The 22,763-nt window shown below is 41.5% G+C and overlaps 1 protein-coding gene across 1 annotated transcript in view; it reads right to left on the reverse strand.

Annotated features, from left to right (window-relative positions):
• Nucleotides 1–181: 181 nt before the first annotated feature.
• LOC105493875 (UTP20 small subunit processome component) overlaps nt 182–22,763 on the reverse strand; it is a 111,586-nt gene continuing 89,004 nt past the window's right edge. Inside the window, exons 48-62 of the mRNA XM_071071251.1 lie at nt 21,509–21,625; nt 19,543–19,713; nt 18,875–19,006; nt 18,272–18,382; nt 16,502–16,581; nt 15,997–16,066; nt 15,700–15,882; nt 14,830–14,961; nt 14,038–14,170; nt 10,316–10,503; nt 8,358–8,429; nt 6,253–6,525; nt 5,899–6,025; nt 3,830–3,975; nt 182–3,592 (exon numbers count right to left, since the gene is read on the reverse strand). Of these exons, the coding sequence (XP_070927352.1) occupies nt 3,437–3,592; nt 3,830–3,975; nt 5,899–6,025; nt 6,253–6,525; nt 8,358–8,429; nt 10,316–10,503; nt 14,038–14,170; nt 14,830–14,961; nt 15,700–15,882; nt 15,997–16,066; nt 16,502–16,581; nt 18,272–18,382; nt 18,875–19,006; nt 19,543–19,713; nt 21,509–21,625 (2,091 nt within the window). The 3' untranslated portion in view covers nt 182–3,436. The remainder of the gene's footprint in view (nt 3,593–3,829; nt 3,976–5,898; nt 6,026–6,252; nt 6,526–8,357; nt 8,430–10,315; nt 10,504–14,037; nt 14,171–14,829; nt 14,962–15,699; nt 15,883–15,996; nt 16,067–16,501; nt 16,582–18,271; nt 18,383–18,874; nt 19,007–19,542; nt 19,714–21,508; nt 21,626–22,763) is intronic.

Below are 22,763 nucleotides of genomic sequence, written 5' to 3' on the forward strand. Positions count from 1 at the left end.
TATTGTTTTATGAGAGGCCTGGCAATGGGAAAAGCACCAAACTTGAAATTAGAACATAGGTGCAAATGGCCACTCCTGCAGTTTCTTTTCTGTAAAATGGGACCTGGAAAAATGATACCAAATGTTTCTTTCTGACATGCTATTTTATAACTCTGGCCTATGGTTGTGTTGTATCTTGCTACAAAAAAAAAAAAAAAAAAAAAAAAAAAATTGAGAGTGGTAGAATTACTTCTGTTATCTGAAATACCTGAGATGCATTTTAAACTGTTGAAATGTAAGCTCTGAGGGCTGGGACCGTATCTTATTTACTGTTAGTATCCCTTGCATCTAGTGTGGTGCAGGTGCACCTGGCACACAGTAGGCACTCAATAAATATTTATTGATTAAAAACAAAGACGTCTTCAATATCCCAGATATATTTGTTCTTTCTGATCTTTGCCTTGGTATTTTGTTTTATTTTAAAAAAATTTACGAAAGCAATACATGCATTTACTTTAGGTCACTTAGGATGAATTAAAGTCAGTCTTCTAAGATGGCCTCCTTCTGACACATTACGAAGCCCTTAGAAGGGTGAGAACTCCTGTTTGAGATACACACTATATCAAAGCACAGGTGCTTAAGTGAATGAACATTTGATTCCTATGCCACATGCTATCTCATTCTTAGCCCATAATTACAAATTATAAAGCATGGACTTTTTTTTTTTTTTTTTGAGATGGAGTCTCACTGTCGCCCAGGCAGGAGTGTGGTGGCACGATATCGGCTCACTGCAACCTCTGCCTCCCAGGTTCAAGCGATTCTCCTGGCTCAGCCTCCCGAGTGGCTGGGACTACAGGTGTTGTGCCCCCACGCCCGGCTAATTTGTGTACTTTTAGTAGAGACGGTTTCATCACGTTGGCCAGGCTGGTCTCAAACTCCTTACCTCAAGTGATCCACCTGCCTTGGCCTCCCAAAGTGCTGGGATTACAGGTGTGAGCCACCGTGCCCAGTTCAAAGCATGGACTTTCAATCTTGATTGTACCACCTACATCCTGTATCACCCTTAGGCAAGTTGTTTACTCTGAGTCTCAGTTTCTTCATCTGTAAAATAGGAACCAATTGTAGGAATCTCTCAGGAATACTAGGATTAAACAAAATGTATCCAAAGTGCCTGGCACATAGGGTGGATTTTCCACTCCATATGTCCCCAAGTATGTGGGGCACTAAAGAATATTTCTTCCACACCAAGTATAGAGTGAGGCAAAAGATGCTATACGGTTGAACAACAGAAACAACTTTAGCCACCTCTAAATAAGCATGGCTTATTACCATTTTAGTTGTAAATAGTAAACCTTAAAAGTAAAGTTGCAAAGAAACCACTTGTTTTCTTTGTACTAATAACTTAGTACAAATGTGGTTTTGGCCGAACATTAGAAAATGTTTTTATCAGGAAATATTTTATGTACAGAAAGTAATGTAATGAAGCATTATAAACTTCGAAATCTGGCACCAACTGTAAGACATTGAACATTATGAGGACAGTTTAAGTCCCCCAACCCCACCGTGTGCTTCTCCCTTGATTCTGTTCCTTCGCACAAGTACCCTCTATCCTGCAACTTTGAAATCGTTAATTTTTTTCTACAGATTTATCATATATGTACACACAATTTTATTACAGTGGTATTCAACTATTTTTCTTTTCCCCCCACTCAACATTGTTTCTAGAATATCATCTTTATTGATATATAGGTAATTAGCTGATTTATGCTACTGTATTTCAGTATATGAATATACCATTTTATTCTCTTGTGGAAGGACATTTGGATTGCTTCTAGTTCTTGACTTTTAGCAATGGTTCATGAACATTCTTCAGATCCATGGTTCGTGGTTTCTCTAGGAGTGGAACTCGGGATCAGGGAGTATAACCGTCTTCAGGTTTACAAGATAATGTCAAACTGCTTTCCCAAGTGGTTTATAAGATTTCCTATGGCTCCACCATGCTTGTCAGCACTTAGTATTGTCAGCTTTATCATTCTGATGGTTTCAAAATGGAATCTCATTCTGGTGATAATTGGTATTTTCCTAATTACTGATGAGGCTGAATATAGGAGTGACTCAAACAATTTAACAACTAGCCATAGCTAGTACAGTAGGACTCCGACTAGTCCAGGTATTCTTTAACTTCTGGTGTGAGAAGGTATGTAATCTAACGACTTCATGTAGCCAGGGTAGCACTTGGGGGTCTCAATGTTATGACTACTTACCAAGCAGTCCATAATACTTAAAAAAAAAATGACACAGCCATATCAGCTAACAGTGTTTAAGGACCATTTATGTTTCTCCTTTTGTGCAATGCTCATTTCTCTCTTTTGCCACTTTTTCCACTATATTGTCTGTGTGGATTCATCAATATTCATTGTGTGTCCTGGTACTACTAATTGTTTAACAGTATGTGTTGTGTGCCATGTCCCAGTTTGTGTCTTTTCCTAAGTAGAAGTTCTTAATGAAGAAGGATTTACTACACATTCTCTCTATAGATAGTTTTTGTGTCTTACTTTTGATATCCAAAAGGGCAAGCCCCTCATCCTGTTCTACTTTTGTAAGATTGTCATGGTTATTCTCGACTTAATATCTTCCATATAATTTTTAGAATCAGCCTGTTGGGTTAACGTGAATAACTCTTGGGATTTTGCTTAGATACACACTTAACCAAAGGGATCAACTTGGGAAAAAGTAGCATTTTATGGTCCTGAATCCTCCTAGCCATGAACATGGTTATAGTTCTCTATTTGTGCAGATCTTTCTTACTGCCTTTTCCTAAAATTTTAGAATGTACTATATAGCAGTATTTGCAAATCTTTTGTCTGATTATTGCTAACTTCTACATTTTTTCTTGCTATTTAAAAATTTATCTTTTTATTTATAAATTATATTTTAAACTCTTTGGTGTCACAAGCTTTTTAGACAGTGAAGACCCAGTAGTAGTATAAAGTGTTTTATTTAAAAAATATGAGCATGATTACATTAAACTATATATTATACAACCTATCCAAAGTTTAACTTAAATTAAAACCTGGTTGGGCACGGTGGCTCACACCCGTAATCCCAGCACTTTGGGAGGCCGAGGCAGGTGGATCAGTTGAGCCCAGGTGTTCAAGACTAGCCTGGCCAACATGGCGAAATCCTGTTTCTACAAAAATACAAACAATTTGCCGGGCATGGTGGTGTGTGCCTGGGGGGCACAGCTACTTGGGAGGCTGAGGTGACAGGATCACTTGAACCCAGGTGGAGGCTGTGGTGAGCTGTGATCTCATCACTGCACTCCACCCTGGGTGACAGAGTGAGACCTTGTCTTGAAAAAAAAAAAAAGAAAGGAACCCCCCCCAACCAGCCTGCTGTAATTTCAGACTAGAAGAATATTCCAGAAAGTTCATGCTTGTATCAGCACAGGGAGACATTACTCCACCATTGCTAAATCTTTCAGGCTGTGACTTTTTTGTCTCTTGGCCTTATAGCCTGGACGCAGGAACTCTATCTTTCTCTTCTTTGCTTCACTTTTATTTTTGTGTTTCTTCATTTTTTTCTTGGCAGCAATATCAGGATTAGTTACAAACTAGAAAAGAGAATAGAAATTTTATATTACTTTTAAAGTAAATGTTAAACCAATAAGAATCAAATACAGAAATAAATGTAAAAAACACATGCTCATTAAAGAAAATCTGAAGCCCCAGCTATAAATTTTCCCCAACCACTCAAACCCTTGATCCTCCCTGAGTGTGTGACACAAACATGCACACTTAGTAGTTATCAAGTCCAGTGAACATGCCATATTTTCAAAGAGCAAACTTACCTCCAGGGCCTTCCTCTTTTTCCTGAGTGCCCTTTTCTCATTAGCCTGTTTCTGTACAGAGGCAAAGGCTAATGAGAAGCTCTCAAGCCCAACCAGCTTTTTGAGTAATTCTATGATTTCCTGGGATAGATTCTTCAGCAAAGGATCTAATCACACACAAAGAGTAATGATCAGAGTAAAGACAGGTAGGAAAGGACACATTTGAACATCAACAGAATCAACAAAATCAAACAAAATCAACAATATGTGCAGCATTGATATCCAGCTATTGATCTGGCAAGAAACCAAATAAAACAACAAAAATAATTTAAACTCTTGCAGCATTATCACCATTACTTCAACATTAAACACTGATATAAAACTAGCCTCTATGTTCCTGGGATGGGGAAACCAGCAATGCTAGACACAGCACTCCAGCCACCACCTCACCCAGGATGCAACAAGAAATCAGAGAACATGAGGCCCACTTCCCAGCGGAAACCTGGCCCTGAAGACGTTAAAGTAACTTGGGACCTTGACAGAAACGTTTTGAATTACCTCTGTTTACCTGCTGAGCTCTTGCAGATAGGGGGAAAAGTAAGAGATTCCCTCTCTAATCCATGATGGATCACAGAGGCTTAGCTCTGCCCACAGTAACCTTTTTTTGGGGGGTGCGGGGGATGTCAAAGCCTCCTTTGTGCAGTTGACAAAAAAGCTGTATCTCCCACCCTTCTCTGCCACTCACCCCCAATTTCAATTTCACAGGAGTTCAGGACATCTGTTCTAGATCACAAGCTTCTTGAAAACTTTCCTGCTGTTGAATCCCTAGTGCCTGGCAGATATTAGGTGCTCATTAAATGTTGGCTGACTTGAACCAAAGCACACCTGAACCTGATTTTGTCAGCAGCCTCAACCTTTACCATTGCTTTTTCCTTTCGAAGAGTGAGCAAACTTTCTCTCAAGGTTGTAGGACTATAACAGCTCTTGCTTTGACATTTGCTTCATTTGTTTTATTTTTAAACTCTGAACACTCACTTTACCTCCTCTCCTTCCAGCCTCCAATTCCCTCTTTACCTGTTATTACCAACAATTACAATAAGTGAGGGAAATGTTATCAGGCAAGGAAAAAGAAGAAATGTTAAAATGATATTTTAAAACTATTTCATATAAAAATGATAATACTTATATTTTTGCCTTATAATTTTTTTTTGTTTTGTTTTTGAGACAGTGTCTCACTCTGTTGCCCAGGCAGGAGTGCAGTGGTGCAATCACGGCTCACTGAAGCCTTCACCTCACAGCCTCAAGAGATCCTCCCACCTCAGCCTCCTGAGTAGCTGCAATTACAGGTGCACACCACCATACCCAGCTAATTTTTGTATCTTTTGTAGAGATGGGGTTTTGCCATGTTGCCCAGGCGGGTCTTGAACTTCTGGGCTCAACTGATCCTCCCACCTTGGCTTCCCAAAGTGCGGGATTACAGGTGTGAGCCACTACGCCCAGCCCACAATTTTTAAGATGAGAATGTAATGACATTTTATCGTTCATTATTATTCATTGTGCTCTGAGGTTTAAAACCACCCTGAACCTTAGTTTTCTTTGACTATTTAATCTATGTTAAGGATAAAGCATCATCTTTTATGTGAGAAACATTCTTTCTGGGACAGCAGAAAGCATACAGAAGAGGGCAATCAAATATAATACAAATATGCCTATTTGTTAATTATCTTGATATCTCATAAGTTTTCTTTTTAAAAATAAACTTTGGCTGGGTACGGTAGCTCACTTCTGTAGTCTCAACACTTTGGGAGGCTGAGGTTGGAAGACTGCTTGAGGCCAGGAGTTTGAGACCAAGACCAGCCTGGCATAACATAGTGAGACCACTATTCATCTCTCTCTCTTTTTTAAAAATTTATGTGTGTGTGTATATATAAAAATATAAACATATATAAGTATATAATATATAATTAAAAAATATATAAAAATAAAAATAAGTCTCTGGCAGGGAGGAAGGACAGAAAGGAAGAAGGAAACATTCAGGAGAGAAGTTAGAAATCCTGCAAAAGGCAGGAGAACAGACGAGGCAGGGTTACCTTGCTCTGAATAGGTGCTGTTCAGTTCTCGAAACAAAGGAGCTATGATCATTGGGAGATACGGCTTTACCTTGTCTATCCCAAGATCCATTGCTACAGCGCCGAGGAACTTAAAGATGCATGTTCTCTGAAAATACAGATAATTTTTTTGCATTTGAAATATTTATCTTTAGCACTCAATCATAGACACAGCATGAATTTAGAAAACAGGGCTCAGTCTATTTTGGGACAGATGTTATTGCTGCAGTTTAGGGTTCAAAGGTAAAGTTTCTAGGGACTTAGGATCACTAATACCGTTAAAATACTTTTTACAGAGAAATGACTACTCTCAGTCATTCTGTGCATTCATCGCACCTTTAAGGGGTTTCTCGGTGAATAAGCAGCTTCCAGTTTTGCGATCCGGGACAGCTTCTGGATCAACCACAGCAGTGTGGCCGGCCTGCCAAGCTCTTCCTTCACCTCTTCCTTCTCTTCTCCGTCAGACTCTGCCTTCTCATCTGCACAGGCCACGCCATCTCCTAAAGCTGCTTGTTCTTCCAGGTCTTCTTTTATCTTACTTTGCTTATCCTCACAATAAGGTTCCAGTAAATACAAGACTTTGGCTACAAACAACAAATTCTTAACAACCTTTAAAAAAAACGGGGTGGGGGAAGAAATTGGACATTGATTTTGAAATAAATAAGGCTTAGTAGAGCATAAGCTAAAATAGGTATTCTACAATTAGAAAACAAAAACAATCTAGGTATTACAACTATTTAAAAACTATTAAATGATGATGCCTCCACTTTTAGATCATGCCCCCCCCCTTTTTTTTTTTTAAAAGACAGAGTTTTACTTTGTCACCCAGGCTGAGGGCAGTGGCGCAATCTCCACTCACTGTGACCTCCCCCTCCCAGGTTTAAGTGATTCTCGTGCCTCAGTCTCCCAAGTAGCTGGGATTACAGGCATGCGCCACCATGTCCAGCTAATTTTTGTATTTTTAGTAGAGATGGGGTTTTGCCATGTTGGCCAGGCTGGTCTCAAATTCCTGACCTTAGGTGATTCGCCCGCCTCAGGCTCCCAAAGTGCCGGGATTACAGGTGTGAGCCATTGCGCCTGGCCTAGATCATTCTTAAGTTCTCCCTCATAGGGCATCCAAACCTATTTCCATGTAACTTTGATCTATGTGGACTAGTTCTACCCTTTAAAGTCACAAAGAATAAGTAAACAATTTCCTTCCAAGCCCTCCATTTACATTTTTTGTTTTGTTTTGTTTTTTGGGTATTTTTTGAGACAGAGTCTCACTGTGTCACCCAGGCTGGAGTGCAGTGGTGCGATCTCGGCTCAATAAAACCTCTGCCTCTGGGTTCAAGCGATTTTCATGCCTCGGCCACCCCAGCAACCGGGACTACAGGCCACCACGCTCAGCTCATTTTTGTATTTTTACTAGAGACAGGGTTTTGCTATGTTGGCCAGGCTGGTCTTAAACTCCTGGCCTCAAGAGATCTGTTCATCTCGGCCTCCCAAAGTGCTAATGTTACAGGTGTAAGTCACCACGCCAGCCCCATTTTACATTTTTAATGACAGCTTTCACCTCTACCTCCATTAAATTCCTTCAGCCATTCTCATGGAAATAACTATTTCTCTCTCTCTCTCTCTCTTTTTTTTGATACGGAGTCTAGCTCTGTTGCCAGGCTGAAGTGCAGTGTGGAGATTTCAGCTTACTGCAACCTCTGCCTCCACAGTTCAAGAGATTCTCCTGCCTCAGCCTCCCGTGTAGCTGGGACTACAGGCATGTGTCACCATGCCCAGCTAATTTTTATCTTTTTAGTAGAGATGAGGTTTCACCATGTTGGCCAAGATGGTCTTGAACTCCTGGCCTCAAGTGATCCACTTGCCTCGGCCTCCCAAAGTGCTGGGATTACAGGCATGAGTCACCGCACCCAGACCCCTATTTGGGAATTTTAAATGGAGAAAAGAGTAATCCCAACACAGACCCAGAGTTGACAAGACATATGTGTATTTGAACATATATATAAGTGTATGTCTGTATTTCATCTAATCCCCCAAGCATTAAGATAGGTTCAAAACAAAACAAAATAACAAATGTAAGCCTATTCCTAGACTGTTGATAGAATAGGCCCCTTCTTTCTTTTTGAGACAGAGTCTCGCTCTGTCACCTAGGCTGGAGTGCAGTGGCGTGATGTCGGCTCACTGCAACCTCTGCCTCCCACGTTCAAGCAATTCTCCCTGCCTCAGCCTCCGGAGTAGCTGGGATTACAAGCACCTGCCACCCATGCCTGGCTAATTTTTTTGTATTTTTAGTAGAGATGGGGTTTCGCCATGTTGGCCAGGCTCATCTCGAACTCCCGACCTCAGGTGATCTGGCTGCCCGGCCTCCCCAAGTGCTGGGATTACAGGTGCGGGCCACGGTGCCCAGCTGGCCCGTTCTTTTAAACTAGGAGAACTACAATTCTTACCTGTTCTCCTAGAGACTGATCCAAGAATTTGGAATGCAATTGATGGCAAGAAGCGAGAGAGATACTTTTCATCTGTGAAAAGAAAATGGACATTGGTAGACAAGACAGACATAGGACATTTCTGATTGTTTTTAAAAAATTAAATAACTGTAATACAACTAACGTACTGCATTTTGCTCTGAATGACCACCTGTATAGATTTGGAAAGGAAAGGTTCATGACCAGAAATTGTGTAACTGCTCCCTTCTACCTGCCCTAAGCATTTCATCCTAAATAAATGGGATAGTTTCACAGTCTGGGGAGAAACAGGTAATAATCCTCTACTTTTTTTTTTTTTTTTTTTTTTTTTTTTTTTTTTTTTTAGAGTCTCACTCTGTGGCCTGGGCTGGACTGCAGTGGAGTGATCTTGGCTCACTGCAACCTCTGTCTCCTGGGTTCAAGCAATCCTCCTGCCTCAGCCTCCCAAGTAGCTGGGATTACAGGCGTCTACCACCACAGTTGGCTAATTTTTTGTATTTTTTTTTTTTTTTTTTTTTGAGACGGAGTCTCACGCTGTTGCCCAGGCTGGAGTGCAGTGGCGCGATCTCGGCTCACTGCAAGCTCCGCCTCCCGGGTTCCCGCCATTCTCCTGCCTCAGCCTCCTGAGTAGCTGGGACTACAGGCGCCCGCCACCGCGCCCGGCTAATTTTTTGTATTTTTAGTAGAGACGGGGTTTCACCGTGGTCTCGATCTCCTGACCTTGTGATCCGCCCACCTCGGCCTCCCAAAGTGCTGGGATTACAGGCTTGAGCCACCGCGCCCGGCTAATTTTTTGTATTTTTAGTAGAGATGAGGTTTCGCCATGTTGGCCAGGCTGGTCTCGAACTCCTGACCTCAGCTGATCCACCCACCTCGGCCTCCCAAAGTGCTGGGATTACAGATGTGAGCCACTGCACCCGGCCAATCCTCTACATTACTAGTAGGGCACTTTGCAACAGTCCAATATTTTTTTCTTCCTCTTTTCTTCCCTTCTACCCTCCACTCATTCAATATTTATGGGGTTCCACTATGAGTGAGAAATTGTGTTAGGACCTAGGAAACCAGAGACACATATATCATGGCCCCTAACATTTTCTTTTCTTTCTTTTTTTGAGATAGGATCTCGGTCTTGCCCAGGCTGGAGTGCAGTGGCATGATCACAGCCCACTGTAACCTTGACCTCCCCAGGCTCAGGTGATCCCCCTGTGTCAGCCTCCCAAGTAGCTAGGACTACAGGGGTACACCACCATGCCCAGCTAATTTTTGTATTTTTTGTAGTGATAGGTTTTCGCCATGTTGCCCAGGCTAGTCTCAAACTCAGCTCAAGTGATCTGCTCACTTCAGCCTCCCAAAGTGCTGGGATGACAGATGTGAGTCACCATGCCTGGCTTGGCCCCTGACATTTTCATGAACGTGATCTCATTTACATCAACAAGGTTATTAGGAGGCAAGACAGACAGTATTAATCTTATTTTCCAATGCTGATAAAGAACTTAAACATTAGCTGGGCGTGGTGGCACGCGCTTGTAATCCCAGGTACTCAGGAGGCTGAGGCAGAAGAATCCCTTGAATTCAGGAGGCGGAGGTTGCAGTGATCCGAGATCACACCACTGCATTCCAGCCTGGGTGACAGAGTGAGACTCCATCTCAAAAAAGGAAAAAAAAAATAAATAAATAACCTAAACATATAATGGAAGATGGGCATGCTAAATAAGCAAATTAAAAGTCTAACTACACTAATGGTCTAAAAATTATCTTTGAAAAAACCCTGGCCTTGAGAGTGACCCCTCTCCAGTGACTAATATTCCTATTGATTCACCTGTACAACAAATTGTTGGTTGGAAGAGTTTCTCCCAAAGGCTGGCTCAAAGATAGTTACATGAACCAGAAGGAACGTCTTACAGTCACGAGGGAAGGAAAAGGTTTGACAGAAACCTTACCTTTTGGTCAAGGTCACTGGCTAGGAACTTGATTGCTACAGGTTCTGGGAGGTTTCTTTTAGTCTTTTTGGTATTCCATTTTTGAATAAGCTCCTCTGGCTGGCAAGAGGCAAAGAGTAATCCAAAAATCTGGGCTGCTGTGAGCCACACCCAGTTGTGTGGATGTCTCAGGTGAGAGTGCACATGACCTAAGGAAACCAAAAAGCATTCACGGATGTCAAATGGCCTTCCTGATTGTTTAGAGGTAAATATGACGAAGTGAAGCATTTACAGAGTATTATGTGTTTGGAGTGGGGAACCAAATATGAACAAAATAGGTCAGTGGCTGGGAAGTGGGGGCAGGAGATGAAAAGAGATTGGTTAACGTGTACAAAAATAGAATTAGATAGAAGGAATGTTTCATGTTAGACAGCACAGTAGGGTGACTACGGTTAACACTGATGTATTGCACATTTCAAAATAGCTGGAAGATTTGAAATGTTCCCAACACAAAAAGATAATAAGTTCAAGGGGAAGGATATTCTCGTTACCCCAATTGGATCACTGGACATTGTATGCATGTATCAAAATATCATAGATACCCCATAAGTAGGTATAATTAGGCATCAATTTAGAAAAAGACAAATAGTCCTTGCTTCCCAAAAGCCCACAGAAGCTAGAGAGAAGTGAGGTGGAAGAGGCACTGGAAACGACTAGAAAACCAACTCCTAGAGTGGTTAAATGACTCTACTGGGGTACAAACAGACTAGTTTCATAAGAACTAGTTTCAGATTCAAGGGAGGTAAGGTGACATTAACAGTTACATTTTCTTTTTTTTTTTTTTAATTTTTCTGAGACAGGGTTTCGTTCCCATCGCCCAGGCTGGAGTGCAGCGGTATACTCTTGGCTCACTACAACCTCTGCCTCCTGGGTTCAAGCAATGCCCCTGCCTCAGCCTCCTGAGTAACTGTTACTCAGGCACTCACTACCACACCCAGCTAATTTTTGTATTTTTAGTAGAGACAGGGTTTCATCATGTTGGCCAGGCTGGTATTAAACTCCTTAAGCGATCCACCTGCCTCAGCCTTCCAAAGGGCTGGGATTACAGGTGTGAGCCACCGCGCCTGGCCAACAGTTACATTTTCTAAGGTAATATAAGTATGTATATAGGTATAGGCTTGTTTCTAATCAGTAGAATTGGTGGCTCCAAGTAGCTGCCTGTAAAGCTATCATCTACTTACTGAAGGTTTTCTATATGCCAGGGACAGGGCTAATTGTGTTACATGTATTATCTCATAACAATTCTGTGATGTTGGAATTATAATTTCTATCTTACAGATGAAGAAACAAGCGTTCCAGAGAGGCTGTGTGACATGCTAAGCTATAACAGGCAGAGCCAGTCCTGGGCCCCAGCTTGATCTGACCTTCCAACTCTTAATTCTTCAGCATTTTTGGCTACATGGCCATTCTCCATACGCCGTACTCAGAAAGTATTTTTTGTAGAGATGGGGTTTTGCCATGTTGCCCATGCTGGTCTCGAACTCCTGAGCTCAAGCAATCTGCAAGTCTCACCCTCCCAAAGTGCTGGGATGATAGGCATGAGCCACCATGCCCAGCCCAGACCCTAACATTTTCATGAACATGATCTCATTTAACCATCAACAAAGTTCTTAGGAGGCAGCACAGACAGTATTAATCTTATTTTCCAATGCTTATAAAGAACTTAAACACATAATGAAAGATGGGCATGCTAAATAAGCAAATTAAAAGTCTGACTACACTAATGGTCTAAAAATTATCTTCGAAAAAACACTGGCCTTGAGTGTGACCCCTCCCCAGTGACCACCACTCCACTGAGCCCCAAACTTCCCCTTCCCTGCTGTATCTCTCCTCTGTGTAAAGGAAAAAGAAAAGAAAAAAGTTTTAGGCTGGATGCATGCCTCATGCCTGTAATCCTAGCACCTAGTTGGGAGGCCGAGGCAGGTGGAGGTCAAGAGATGGAGACCATCCTGGCCAACATGGTGAAACCCTGTCTCTACTAAAAATACAAAAATTAGCTGGGTGTGGTGGCACGCACCTGCAGTCCCAGCTACTCAGGAGGCTAAGGCAGTTGAATCGCTTGAACCCGGAAGGCAGAGGTTGCAGCGAGCTGAGATCGCACCACTGCACTCCAGCCTGGCGACAGAGCGAGACTCTGTCTCAAAAAAAAAAAAAAAAGTTTTATAATGTGGGTGTTGGGGAACAGGATAGATTAACCATGTCATATCTCAGTTTTAGTCTTTGCTGCTATATTTCATAGACATATTTTTACTTTTGATCTATACGAATCTTTGTAATAATCTGGCCATGTTGCAATGAAGCCACACCTGAGTAGGTCATATGGTAACCTTGTTATTTCTCACAAAATCTGAGTTCTGGCTCTTAAACCAGGTGAATACTTTATTTCATTTAACAACAGACCACATAAGTCGTGGTCCTGGCCAGGCGCAGTGGCTCACGCCTGTAATCCCAGCACTTTGGGAGGCCGAGGCAGGTGGATCACCTGAGGTCAGGAGTTCAAGACCAGCCTGGCCAATATGGTGAAACCCCATCTCTATAAAAATACAAAAATTAGCTGGGTGTGGTAGCATGTGCCTGTAATCCCAGCTACTTGGGAGGCTAAGGCAGAAGAATCACTTGAGCCTGAGAGGCAGAGGAGGTTGTAGTGTGCCGAGATTGTGCCATCGCCCTCCAGTCTGGGTGACAGAGCAAGACTCTGTCTCGAAGAAAAAAAAAACAAAAGAAAAAAAAGAAGTGGTTCCATAAGATTATAAAACAGTTTGGCACTACTCATTAAAAAAAAAATACACACTGTATTTTTACTGTACCCTTTCTATGTCTGGCTACATTTTGATACACAAAGACCCTGTGTTACAAATGCCTACAGTATTCAGTACAGTACATGCTGTACAGGTTTTTAGCAATAGGCTGGACCACAGAGTCTAAGGGTGTAATAGGCTATACCATCTAGATTTGTCTAAGTATACTGTTAGGAAGTTCAAACAACAAAATCGCATAACGACATATTTCTCAGAACGTATCTCTATTGTTAGGTGATGCACAATTGTGTGACAACTTGTGAAATCATTTAGTAAATAATGGCATATGTACATAACGGACTACTATATAGCTATTTAAAAAGATATCTACTAGGTGTGTTATAGATAGTAATATGCTTACTCAGGTACAAACAGGATATCAAAGTTTATATGGAACTAAACCTCTCAAAAAAAAACCCTATGCCTATTGAACAAAAGAAAGACTGGATGGAAATATAGACCACAAGTGCATATATCAAAATAATACATTGTACACCATAAATATATAGTTTTTACTTCTCAGTTGTACCTGAGGGAAAATAAATAAATAGGAAAAAAAGAGACACATATCTGAAATTATTAACTACCAAACAGGACTTTGAGAATTTTTTCACTTCCTTTCATTTCCCCAGAATAAATATTCTTTCTTTTATAAATGAAAAGTATTACTTATGAAATCATAGGTATGTTTTTTTTTTTTTCAGAAGGGAATATTTTCACTGTAATCACTCTGAAATAACCTTTTAAGTTTTTTCTCATGCACTCTTTTCCTGACATTGTATACTTTCTGAAGTATTCATATTCGAATTTCTCAAATCTACTTTCAGTAATTCTATGACAACAAATGTATTTGTTTTTAGATTTAAATAAAAAAGGAAAACTTACTCCAGATTTTACTCAAAGTCTCAGCGGGTTTGGTAAACTGAATAATATTACATTCCTTGATAAGTTTAGTTATCAGTGTAAGAAAATTAAACAGAAGGCGATCTGCAGCTTTTTCTTCAGTTTCTTCCATGATCTAAAAACAAGACAGATGTAAATCAATATAAACAACAATCTGAAAGTGTCTGATGGACATTTTTACTCCAGCATGTAAATCCACCCGTTTCGGAACCTCTCTTGGCACTCCTGACATTGTGGGCCAGATGATCCTTTGCTGTGGGGGCTGCCATGGACACTGTAGGATGTTACCAGCATCCCAGCTCCTCTATGTTCTAGACGCCAGTAGCAACTCCACCCTCCAGTTGTGACAATAAAAAATGTTTCCAGACATTGCCAAATGTCACCTGGGGGGGCAAAATTGCCCAAGTTGAGAACCTTTGATCTTCATATACCATGAAGATACTTTAATTCTAATCTCCCAACGGGCCCCCCCCACTTTTTTTTTTTGAGTCAGGGTCTTGCTCTGTTAGCCAGGCTGGAGTATAGTGGCACGGTCCTCCTGCCTCATGCCTCCTACAGGCATGCGCTACCATGCCTGGCTATAGCGCTCATTTAAGTTCCAACTACACCGAATTTTTGCTTTTAGGATAAAAGACACTGTTTGAACACAAATATTTAATCAGTTAGCTATAAATATAAATATTTAACCTATAAGCTAATATCTAATCTGTTAGCTACATCACCACAAGTAAAACTCTAAGTTAGAAAAGTTGTATTCCCTAGCAAATTACTTACATCTTTAAAGTTTTCAGGATCAATTTCCTTTTCAATCACAGGAAGGACCGTTCCAAGTCTTTTCTCAAAATCAACTCCTTCACTTTCCACAAACAAGCCACAGATCAGGGCAGCAAGCTGTCTACTTAAGCGCTACCAAAAATAAACCACAAGACAATGTCAAGAGAACTTGGGAGGCCTTTTCTGAAACTGTAAAACAAAGGTGGGCATTATTTTGTCCTCAACATTCAGAGACAATATACATTTCTTTCTGATGCCAGAAATCAGTAAATTATGAGGCTTTGATGGCCAATATACAAAATGTGGGGAAATTTTTACACTCAAGAATAACGTTTTAAAAAGAGGCATTACTATTATCCACTGAGTACTTTAATATTTTTTTTTCCATTTTCAATGAAAAGGAAATGGAAAGAAGTCTCATGCCCACCCCACATTAAGTGGGTACGCAACAAGTTACTCATTAACACAGGGCATGTGTTGTTTATGTTTCACAAAGATGGGCCAACAATGATGGTGGGAGAGGTACCAAGTGGATAAAAGGATGAAAATTACCTTTCAGAAATCGAATATGTAAAATTGGAAACAAAGGTATTCATCATTAGGAGCTGGTTAAGTAATTTATGATACATTCATGTAGCGGAATACTTTCCTAACAATAACATAGTACGAATACAGGTGATTTTTATATTACTTTCTATAACTTCTTACACTTTGGGAAACTTTAAGAATATACTATTTGCATAATCAGACAAAAATAACACTATGTGGAGAAAAAAACCAATTCAACAGTGTATAACATATATTCTTACTTAAACTATGATCCCCAAAGCTAATACTTGTCACTGAACTGTGACTAACAGCAATGCACACCTTTTTTGCTCCAAACCAAGTGGTAACCATATCAAACAGCCAGTCTTTTTTCTCGAGGCTGATTTTACCAAGTAGGGACTTGATGGTCATGGATGCCATCTTTTTGCATGTGGCAGAGTCATCATTGATCGTCATTAGACAAAGAGGGATAAAGAACATTCCACAGTTCTCATGGAGCAGCCCCTAAAAGAAAAGAGGCACGTGTGAGCACTCAGAACGGAATTCCTACAGATGCTCTAGCAAAGGGGGACTGAGGACTTCCGGGGGTCACGGGGCTTATCTCTGGGGTCACAGTACCTGAGGGAACGTGTCAAAGAGATAGGCGATCATTTCCAAGGTGGACTCTCTCCCGGTCTCATGTTCGTAACTAGAGGAAGGACATTAGGTGGATTTGTTAGTATCTTCTAAATTTACCAATAATTATTAAAAAATGTAAAATGTTGTATCAAGGTGTCAGTTTACTTCTTTAAAAAATGGAAAATGTTCTGTTTCCCTACTTTTAATGCTTGTATATATCCATTAAGCTACCATTGTGCAGTTTTAAATGCAATTGTGTCAGATTTCAACATTCTCCTAAGTGGACTCTTAGGACAATCAACAGTTAAACTAGGTTGAAAAGCAACTCAGAGAAAGGCTATATGAAGCCAAGCACAATGTCTGATTATCGAGTTAATGAGTCATATAACAATATGCTCAGAGAATGCACCATTATGCTTAGGCCTCGTCCTTTTTAAGACAGCCGCCATGTTAAAGTGAAAGAAGAAACTGCCCTCTGCCCGTTGTTGTTAACAGCTAAGCTTACTTCAGTTGGGCGAGCATGAATTCCAAGTTTGGTCTCAGTTTGTCACCCAGGGGATAGTCAAGAATATATTTCAGAAAAACCTGGAACAAAAGTCACACAGATGATTATTTGGACCTCGTCTCCAGTATTCCTGTTTCCTAAGCTGCTTTCTGGAACTCATTGGTAGATTATAAAAACTTTCAAGAATGGCAATCAATCAGGCTTTCCAATGGACTCCAGCTAAATCTGCCTATAACGTCAATACCAGCTGTGACCTTTCATTTCTCCCACCATTTATCTGGTCCTGCCCTATGGTGCCTGACAGAGGCAAGTCCTGGCCCGCCACTGGCACTGTGGTTTAAGACTTCAAATCTAAGCCCACAGGTTGGAAGCTGATCTCTCTGTGACAGGTGGTGACAGGTGTACCACAGTATGGACTGTGGTCCAACCTGGTATCTCCCCTTCAACAAGAGTAACAACATGGTGATAATATCAATACTGATAATGCATTTACTATAAACCCTCTATGTGCCAAGCACTGCGTTAAGTGTCTCTCAGTTAAATCTCATCATTCCCATAGGAAGTACGTGATAATAGCCCACTTTCTAGTTGAAGGGAATAAAGTTGGTACAGAGACAATAAGAAACTTGCTCAGGTGACACTGCCAGAATTCCATGCCTAGTCTGTGTCCAAAGGCTGCACTTTCAAACCACTGTAGTATCTAGCCTCCTTTATTAATAAACCGTGAGAACTAAGTGACATCATTCAAGTTTCCAAAGCCTGCTTTTCCCTAGCCATAAAATGGGGATACTGTTTCTTCTGAAGGGTACTTGTAAACAGAGGTCATGCATTTAAAATGCTAGGCACACAGCTAGTGCTTAATAGTAGTTGACCCTTCTTCTTCCTAATAGTAGCCAAGCAATTATTTCCAGAGACATGCATCTTCCCTTCCTGGCCTCCTCAGCAGCCCAAATCCACCTGCAACCCTGAGTTCCTATTTCCAACTTAGACCTTTCCACCTCCTTGGGCACAGTATGTGCTCATAAAATTAGATATTGACAGATGTATAGATACAAACCTGATCCTGTCACTCCTCTCCCTAAGGATTTAAATAGCTCCTTACTATTCTTAGAAAAAGCCCTGCCGGGTGCCGTGGCTCACGCCTGTAATCCCAGCACGTTGGGAGGCCAAGGTGGGTGGATCACGAGGTCAAGAGATCGAGACCATCCTGGCCAACATGGTGAAACTTCATCTCTACTAAAAATACAAAAATTAGCTGGGCATGGTGGTGGGCGCCTGTAGTCCCAGCTACTCGGGAGGCTGAGCCAGGAGAATCGCTTGAAAATGGGAGGCGGAGGTGGCAGTGAGCTGAGATCGCACCACTGCACTCCAGCCTGGCAACAGAGCGAGACTCCATCTCAAAAAAAAAAACCAAAAAAACAAAGCCCAAAATCTTTAACAAGACCACAAGGGCCTGCCCAACCTTGCTCCCCACCCCTCAATTCACTTACCTGTGTTGAGCTCCTCAACCGAGCTAACCTCTCACTCACCTCAAGCCTCTACTGCCCTCTCACCGGTAAAACTAAGCCTTTTTCTTCCTTCAAATTTTGGCCGGCCTGTCAGTCCCCAGAAAAGCCTCCCCTGACCTCCTGCACCAGGATGCCCGAGTCTCAGCATAAAGCACCAACATGACACAAGGTAGTCTTCAGAATTCAGCCAATGTTGACACCTCTGTCAGACAGACGCGGCAGGGCCCAGCCCTTGCTATGGGGATAAGTGCTCTCTACAAACCTGTCTGCACTGGACCCTGGCAGGTTCACTTTGTGCAGAGACTGCCAACTTGGATACTTTCCGCATGACATCATCGATTTCTGGGACCAACAGCTTTCTTGATAAAATTGCCTAAGACACAAAAGACACACTCATTTCATGTGTTCTGCTGCAGATGGATGGAAGCAGAATTGACGCTAAAGCAATCACAGGAAATTTTCAAACATAGTAAAGTAACTTCAAAAGAAAAAGGATACACACTTAAGCACAAAGAACATACAACACTTAAACGCACACTTCAAATTGGTAAAAATTGTGAATTTTTAAAAATGGTGAGTTTTATGTTATGTACATTTTACTACACTAAGAAGAAAAACATATAAATAAAAAGATAATACCTGTATTTGTACAGAATTCCCTGGAAATGTTAATACAGAGCTCACATTTAAACATTTTTCATAAGCAAATGTTTGCCTGTAATTGACCCACCAAAATCATAATAATCTTCACAAATTACTCAATTTCAGAAGTCTACAGCTAATCAAAACACCATGATCCACGTGTTCAAAATACCTGCTGTGAAGCTCATAAACTGTAACAGTCAACATTCTGGTGACACCATACCTTCAGAAGACCAAAGGCAGTGGCTTGTCTTGAAGTATCATAAATGTCCTCCTCAGCATAGGCCAGTAGAACTTGGAGCTGTTTTTCAGTTATCTGGTAAGACTTGACTTTCTTGACAAGTATGGTCACACACTGCGAGTTACAATAGTGATGTTAACAGCCAGCACATCCCACAGTTGGGATCCAGTGAAATGACAAGGACTTAACACAACACACAAGTATGCTTTTCCACACAGGATGCCAGCCCTCTAGCCTTGGCAAATTGCTCTGGAAAAAATTCTGGCCATAACCACAAAGGGCAATGGGGAAAACTAACTTTGATGTTAATCCTGGTTCTAGTTTTTTATGAGCCAGGGTCTCGCTCTGTCACCCAGGCTGGAGTGCAGTGATGTGATCATCGCCCACTGCAGCCTCTAACTCCTGTCAAGTGATCGTCCTGCCTCAGCATCCCAAGTAGCTGGGACTACAGGTAGACATCACCATGCCCAGTTAATTTTTTTTTTTTTAATGTAGAGACAGGGTCTCGTTAAGCTGACCAAGCTGGTCTTGAACTCTTAGGTCCAAGCAGTCCTCCCACCTCAGCCTCCCAAAGTGCTGGGATTATAGGTGTAAGCCACTGCCTCCGGCTCCATCCTGGCTTTTTCCAAGTGCAAGTGAAGACATCTCACCTTGAAACAATTGACCACCAGGTGGAAGTTCTGGCCCCTGGCAGCCCCGAGCTTTGCATAGTCCTTCAGCAGAAGGAAGAGGTGTTTTGTCAGCTGCTCTGCTTTTGTTTCTATGGAAGGTAGCGGGAACCTCAAGACCCAGATGAGGCATTGTAGAGCACCCGTGATCACCTGAAAAAAACAAAACAAAACACCACCAACTTGTGATGTGACCGAATCCAACAATCCAGCACCTGAGGCTATGCAGACTCTTTAAATGATTGTGCTGAATAAATAAGATGCTAAGCCCAGCCCACTCTGGAAGAACTGTGCCCAAAATGTAAGAAGACAAAGACATTTCCATTTCCTGGTTGTAGAAGAATTTATTGCTTATCCATAACAATGGATCCTTATGATGGTAGATCATAAGGAAATAAGAAAAGGCACCATATTCTTTTCATAATTTAATCTTTGTTTAAATATTTTTGGGCTGGTCTTGAACTCCTGGGCTCAAGCAATCCTCCTGCCTCAGCCTCCCAAGAGCTGGGGTCACAGGCCCGAGCCACCAAGCCCGGCCATATTTTTAACCTACTGATAGGGGTTTATGGAGGTTATATGATTTGGATAGGTTGGTCAATTTTACAATTCTTTTTGGAAAAATACATCTTAAATGACTTTTATGTTTTCTAGAATGGTACTTCAATGTAATCTACCCTTACTAAGCTTGAATTAGGTATACAAGGCACTCTACTGGGTATTATAAATACAAAGATAAAAAGGATACTATCTCTGCACTTACGCAGCAGATGGTTAACTCAGAAATTAAGCATAGGAACAACTGACTAACAGTTCATATAGTTAAGTGCTATTGCAAAAGATATGGAAAAAGTGTGCTGAGCTCCCTGAACCTCCAAGGCCAAACCTTTGAAAGCACCTGGATCAGCTAGTTCAGCTCTATCTAATAATACCTGTGCTGCTCTGGCTGCTGAGAGCTCCTCAGTAGGCTGGATTAAGACACAGAAGAGCGAGCTGGGCAGTCAGAAAGACGTTGGCTTACAACCCAGCTCTGCAACTGATGACTCTAGAGATGTTACTTAACCTCTCGGCACCTTCATCTGTAAAGCAGGTGATATGAGAAAAATGGGACCTGTGTAGGTATTGGAGTCTGACAGACCTAGGTTCATAGCCTAGACCTGTACTTAGACCCTCGCCCTAATTTTCTCATTTATAAAACAGAAATAGTAAGAATATATGCCTCAGGGAGGGTTGTGAGGATCAGAAATAATGTTCTTCGGATTCACAGCATGGAGCAGTCATAGTAACAAAGGTGACAATGATGATGACTGGTAAGGGGACAAAATCCTTCACCCTCATGAAGTTGTGAGGATCAAATGAAATACTTAATGTACCTAGGAGGGCTTTTAAAACTGTTAAGTCTATCCAAATTTATAGAATTAGTAAATTGGGAAGTGATTTAATGTAGCAAATAGTGGTGGTTCATGATGTCATAAATCCCTTTAAAAACTCAATCATCTCGGCCAGGCACAGTGGTTCACGCCTGTAATCCCGGCATTTTAGGAGGCCGAGGTGGGCGGATCATCTGAGGTCAGGGGTTCAAGACCAGTCTGGCCAACATGATGAAACCCTGTGTCTACTAAAAATACAAAAGTTAGCCGGGCATGGTGATGTGCGCCTGTAGTCCCCGCTACTTGGGAGGCTGAGGCGAGGCTGAGGCAGAAGAATCCCTTGAACCTGGGAGGTGGAGGTTGCAATGAGTCAAGATCACACCATTGCACTCCAGTCTGGGTGACAGAGCTAGACTCTGTCTCAAAAAAAAAAAAAAACAAAAAACCCACCAACCAACCAAACAAAAAAACCTCAATCATCTCATAAAGCTTGAGCCCAAGCATAACCATTAGGTATTCTGCAAAACATAGTTCCTCTGAAGGAGAAAATGCTCCAGTGCAGAGTGCAAACCGATGCTTACCTTCACATCCATGGAGCCCAGGCAGTCTATGAGGAGAGACACAAAAGGATCCAGCATTTCTAGGACATGCTCACTTGAAGACTTGATCTTGGAAGTCTTCAGACTCAGATGCAGCAGCTAACAGAGTTCAGAAAGATATTTCACATTAGTTGCCCATTAGACCAGATGAGTTAGGTAAATGTGAAATGACCTTTAGAGAAAAGCAAATGTTAAGATACTTCTATTTGAAATGATAAAATTTTTTTAAGGAATGACAAACTGCCTGAGAGGGTCTCAGTAAGTCAAGGTGAGAGCTTGCTGTGCAGCTGAGATGCTACGTCTGTTTACCAGAGTCCATTTTCTCAGGATCTACTGTGATTCCAGGCACTGGCTCAGTACGCAGGACATGGCAACAACCAGGATGGACATGGTCTCTGCCTTGATGGATCTTAGGCAGACTCTAAGGAAATAATGACATGTACAGGTAGGGTGCTTTGAGAGTTCTGTGGGAATCTGGTAGAGCAAAGAGTGGGTGGTGAGCTCCTAGGGCAGGAAAGAGTATGGTGACTTTCTAGATGGGGAGGGAAGCCACGGTGGCTGGAACGTGTGTTAGAAAAGTGCGAGTCAATGAAGGGTTTTAAAAAGGAAATGATCAGATTTGTTCTTTTAAAAGCTCACCATCTTTTATTTCATTATTATTACTGTTATTTATTTAGAGACAGGGTCTCACTATATTGTCCATGCTGGAGTGCAGTGGTGCAATAATAGCTCACTGCAGCCTCAAACTCCTGGGCTCAAGTGATTCTCCCACCTTACCCTCCTGAGTAACTAGGACTACAGGTACATGTCATCACACCTGGCAAATTAAAAAATAATTTTTTTTTTTTTTTTGTAGAGACAGAGTCTTGCTATGTTGCCCAGGCTGGTTTCAGACTCCTCTCCTCAAGTGATCCTCCTGCCTTAGCCTCCCGAAGTGCTGGGATTATGGGTGTGAGCCACCATGTCTGGCCACTCACCGTCTTTTAAAAAAATTCAAAGTAGTTCAGAGGGGCTCATGGGCAAAGCACTAGTAAGACCTTAATACATATTAGAGCAGAATCATTAATTCTGGGACAGTTACATCTTTTAATGTAAGTGCTGGAAGAGATAAATAGTAAATGGACCAATGCACCTGTAAAAAAAAAAATCTAAAATGTATTTACAGTAAGGCATTTCCAATGGAAGTGAGCAGTACTAGAAATTCAACAGAAGGCCGGTCGTGGTGGCTCACGCCTGT

Source organism: Macaca nemestrina, chromosome 10 (genome assembly GCF_043159975.1).
Source record: "Macaca nemestrina isolate mMacNem1 chromosome 10, mMacNem.hap1, whole genome shotgun sequence".
NCBI classification, from domain to species: domain Eukaryota; kingdom Metazoa; phylum Chordata; class Mammalia; order Primates; family Cercopithecidae; genus Macaca; species Macaca nemestrina.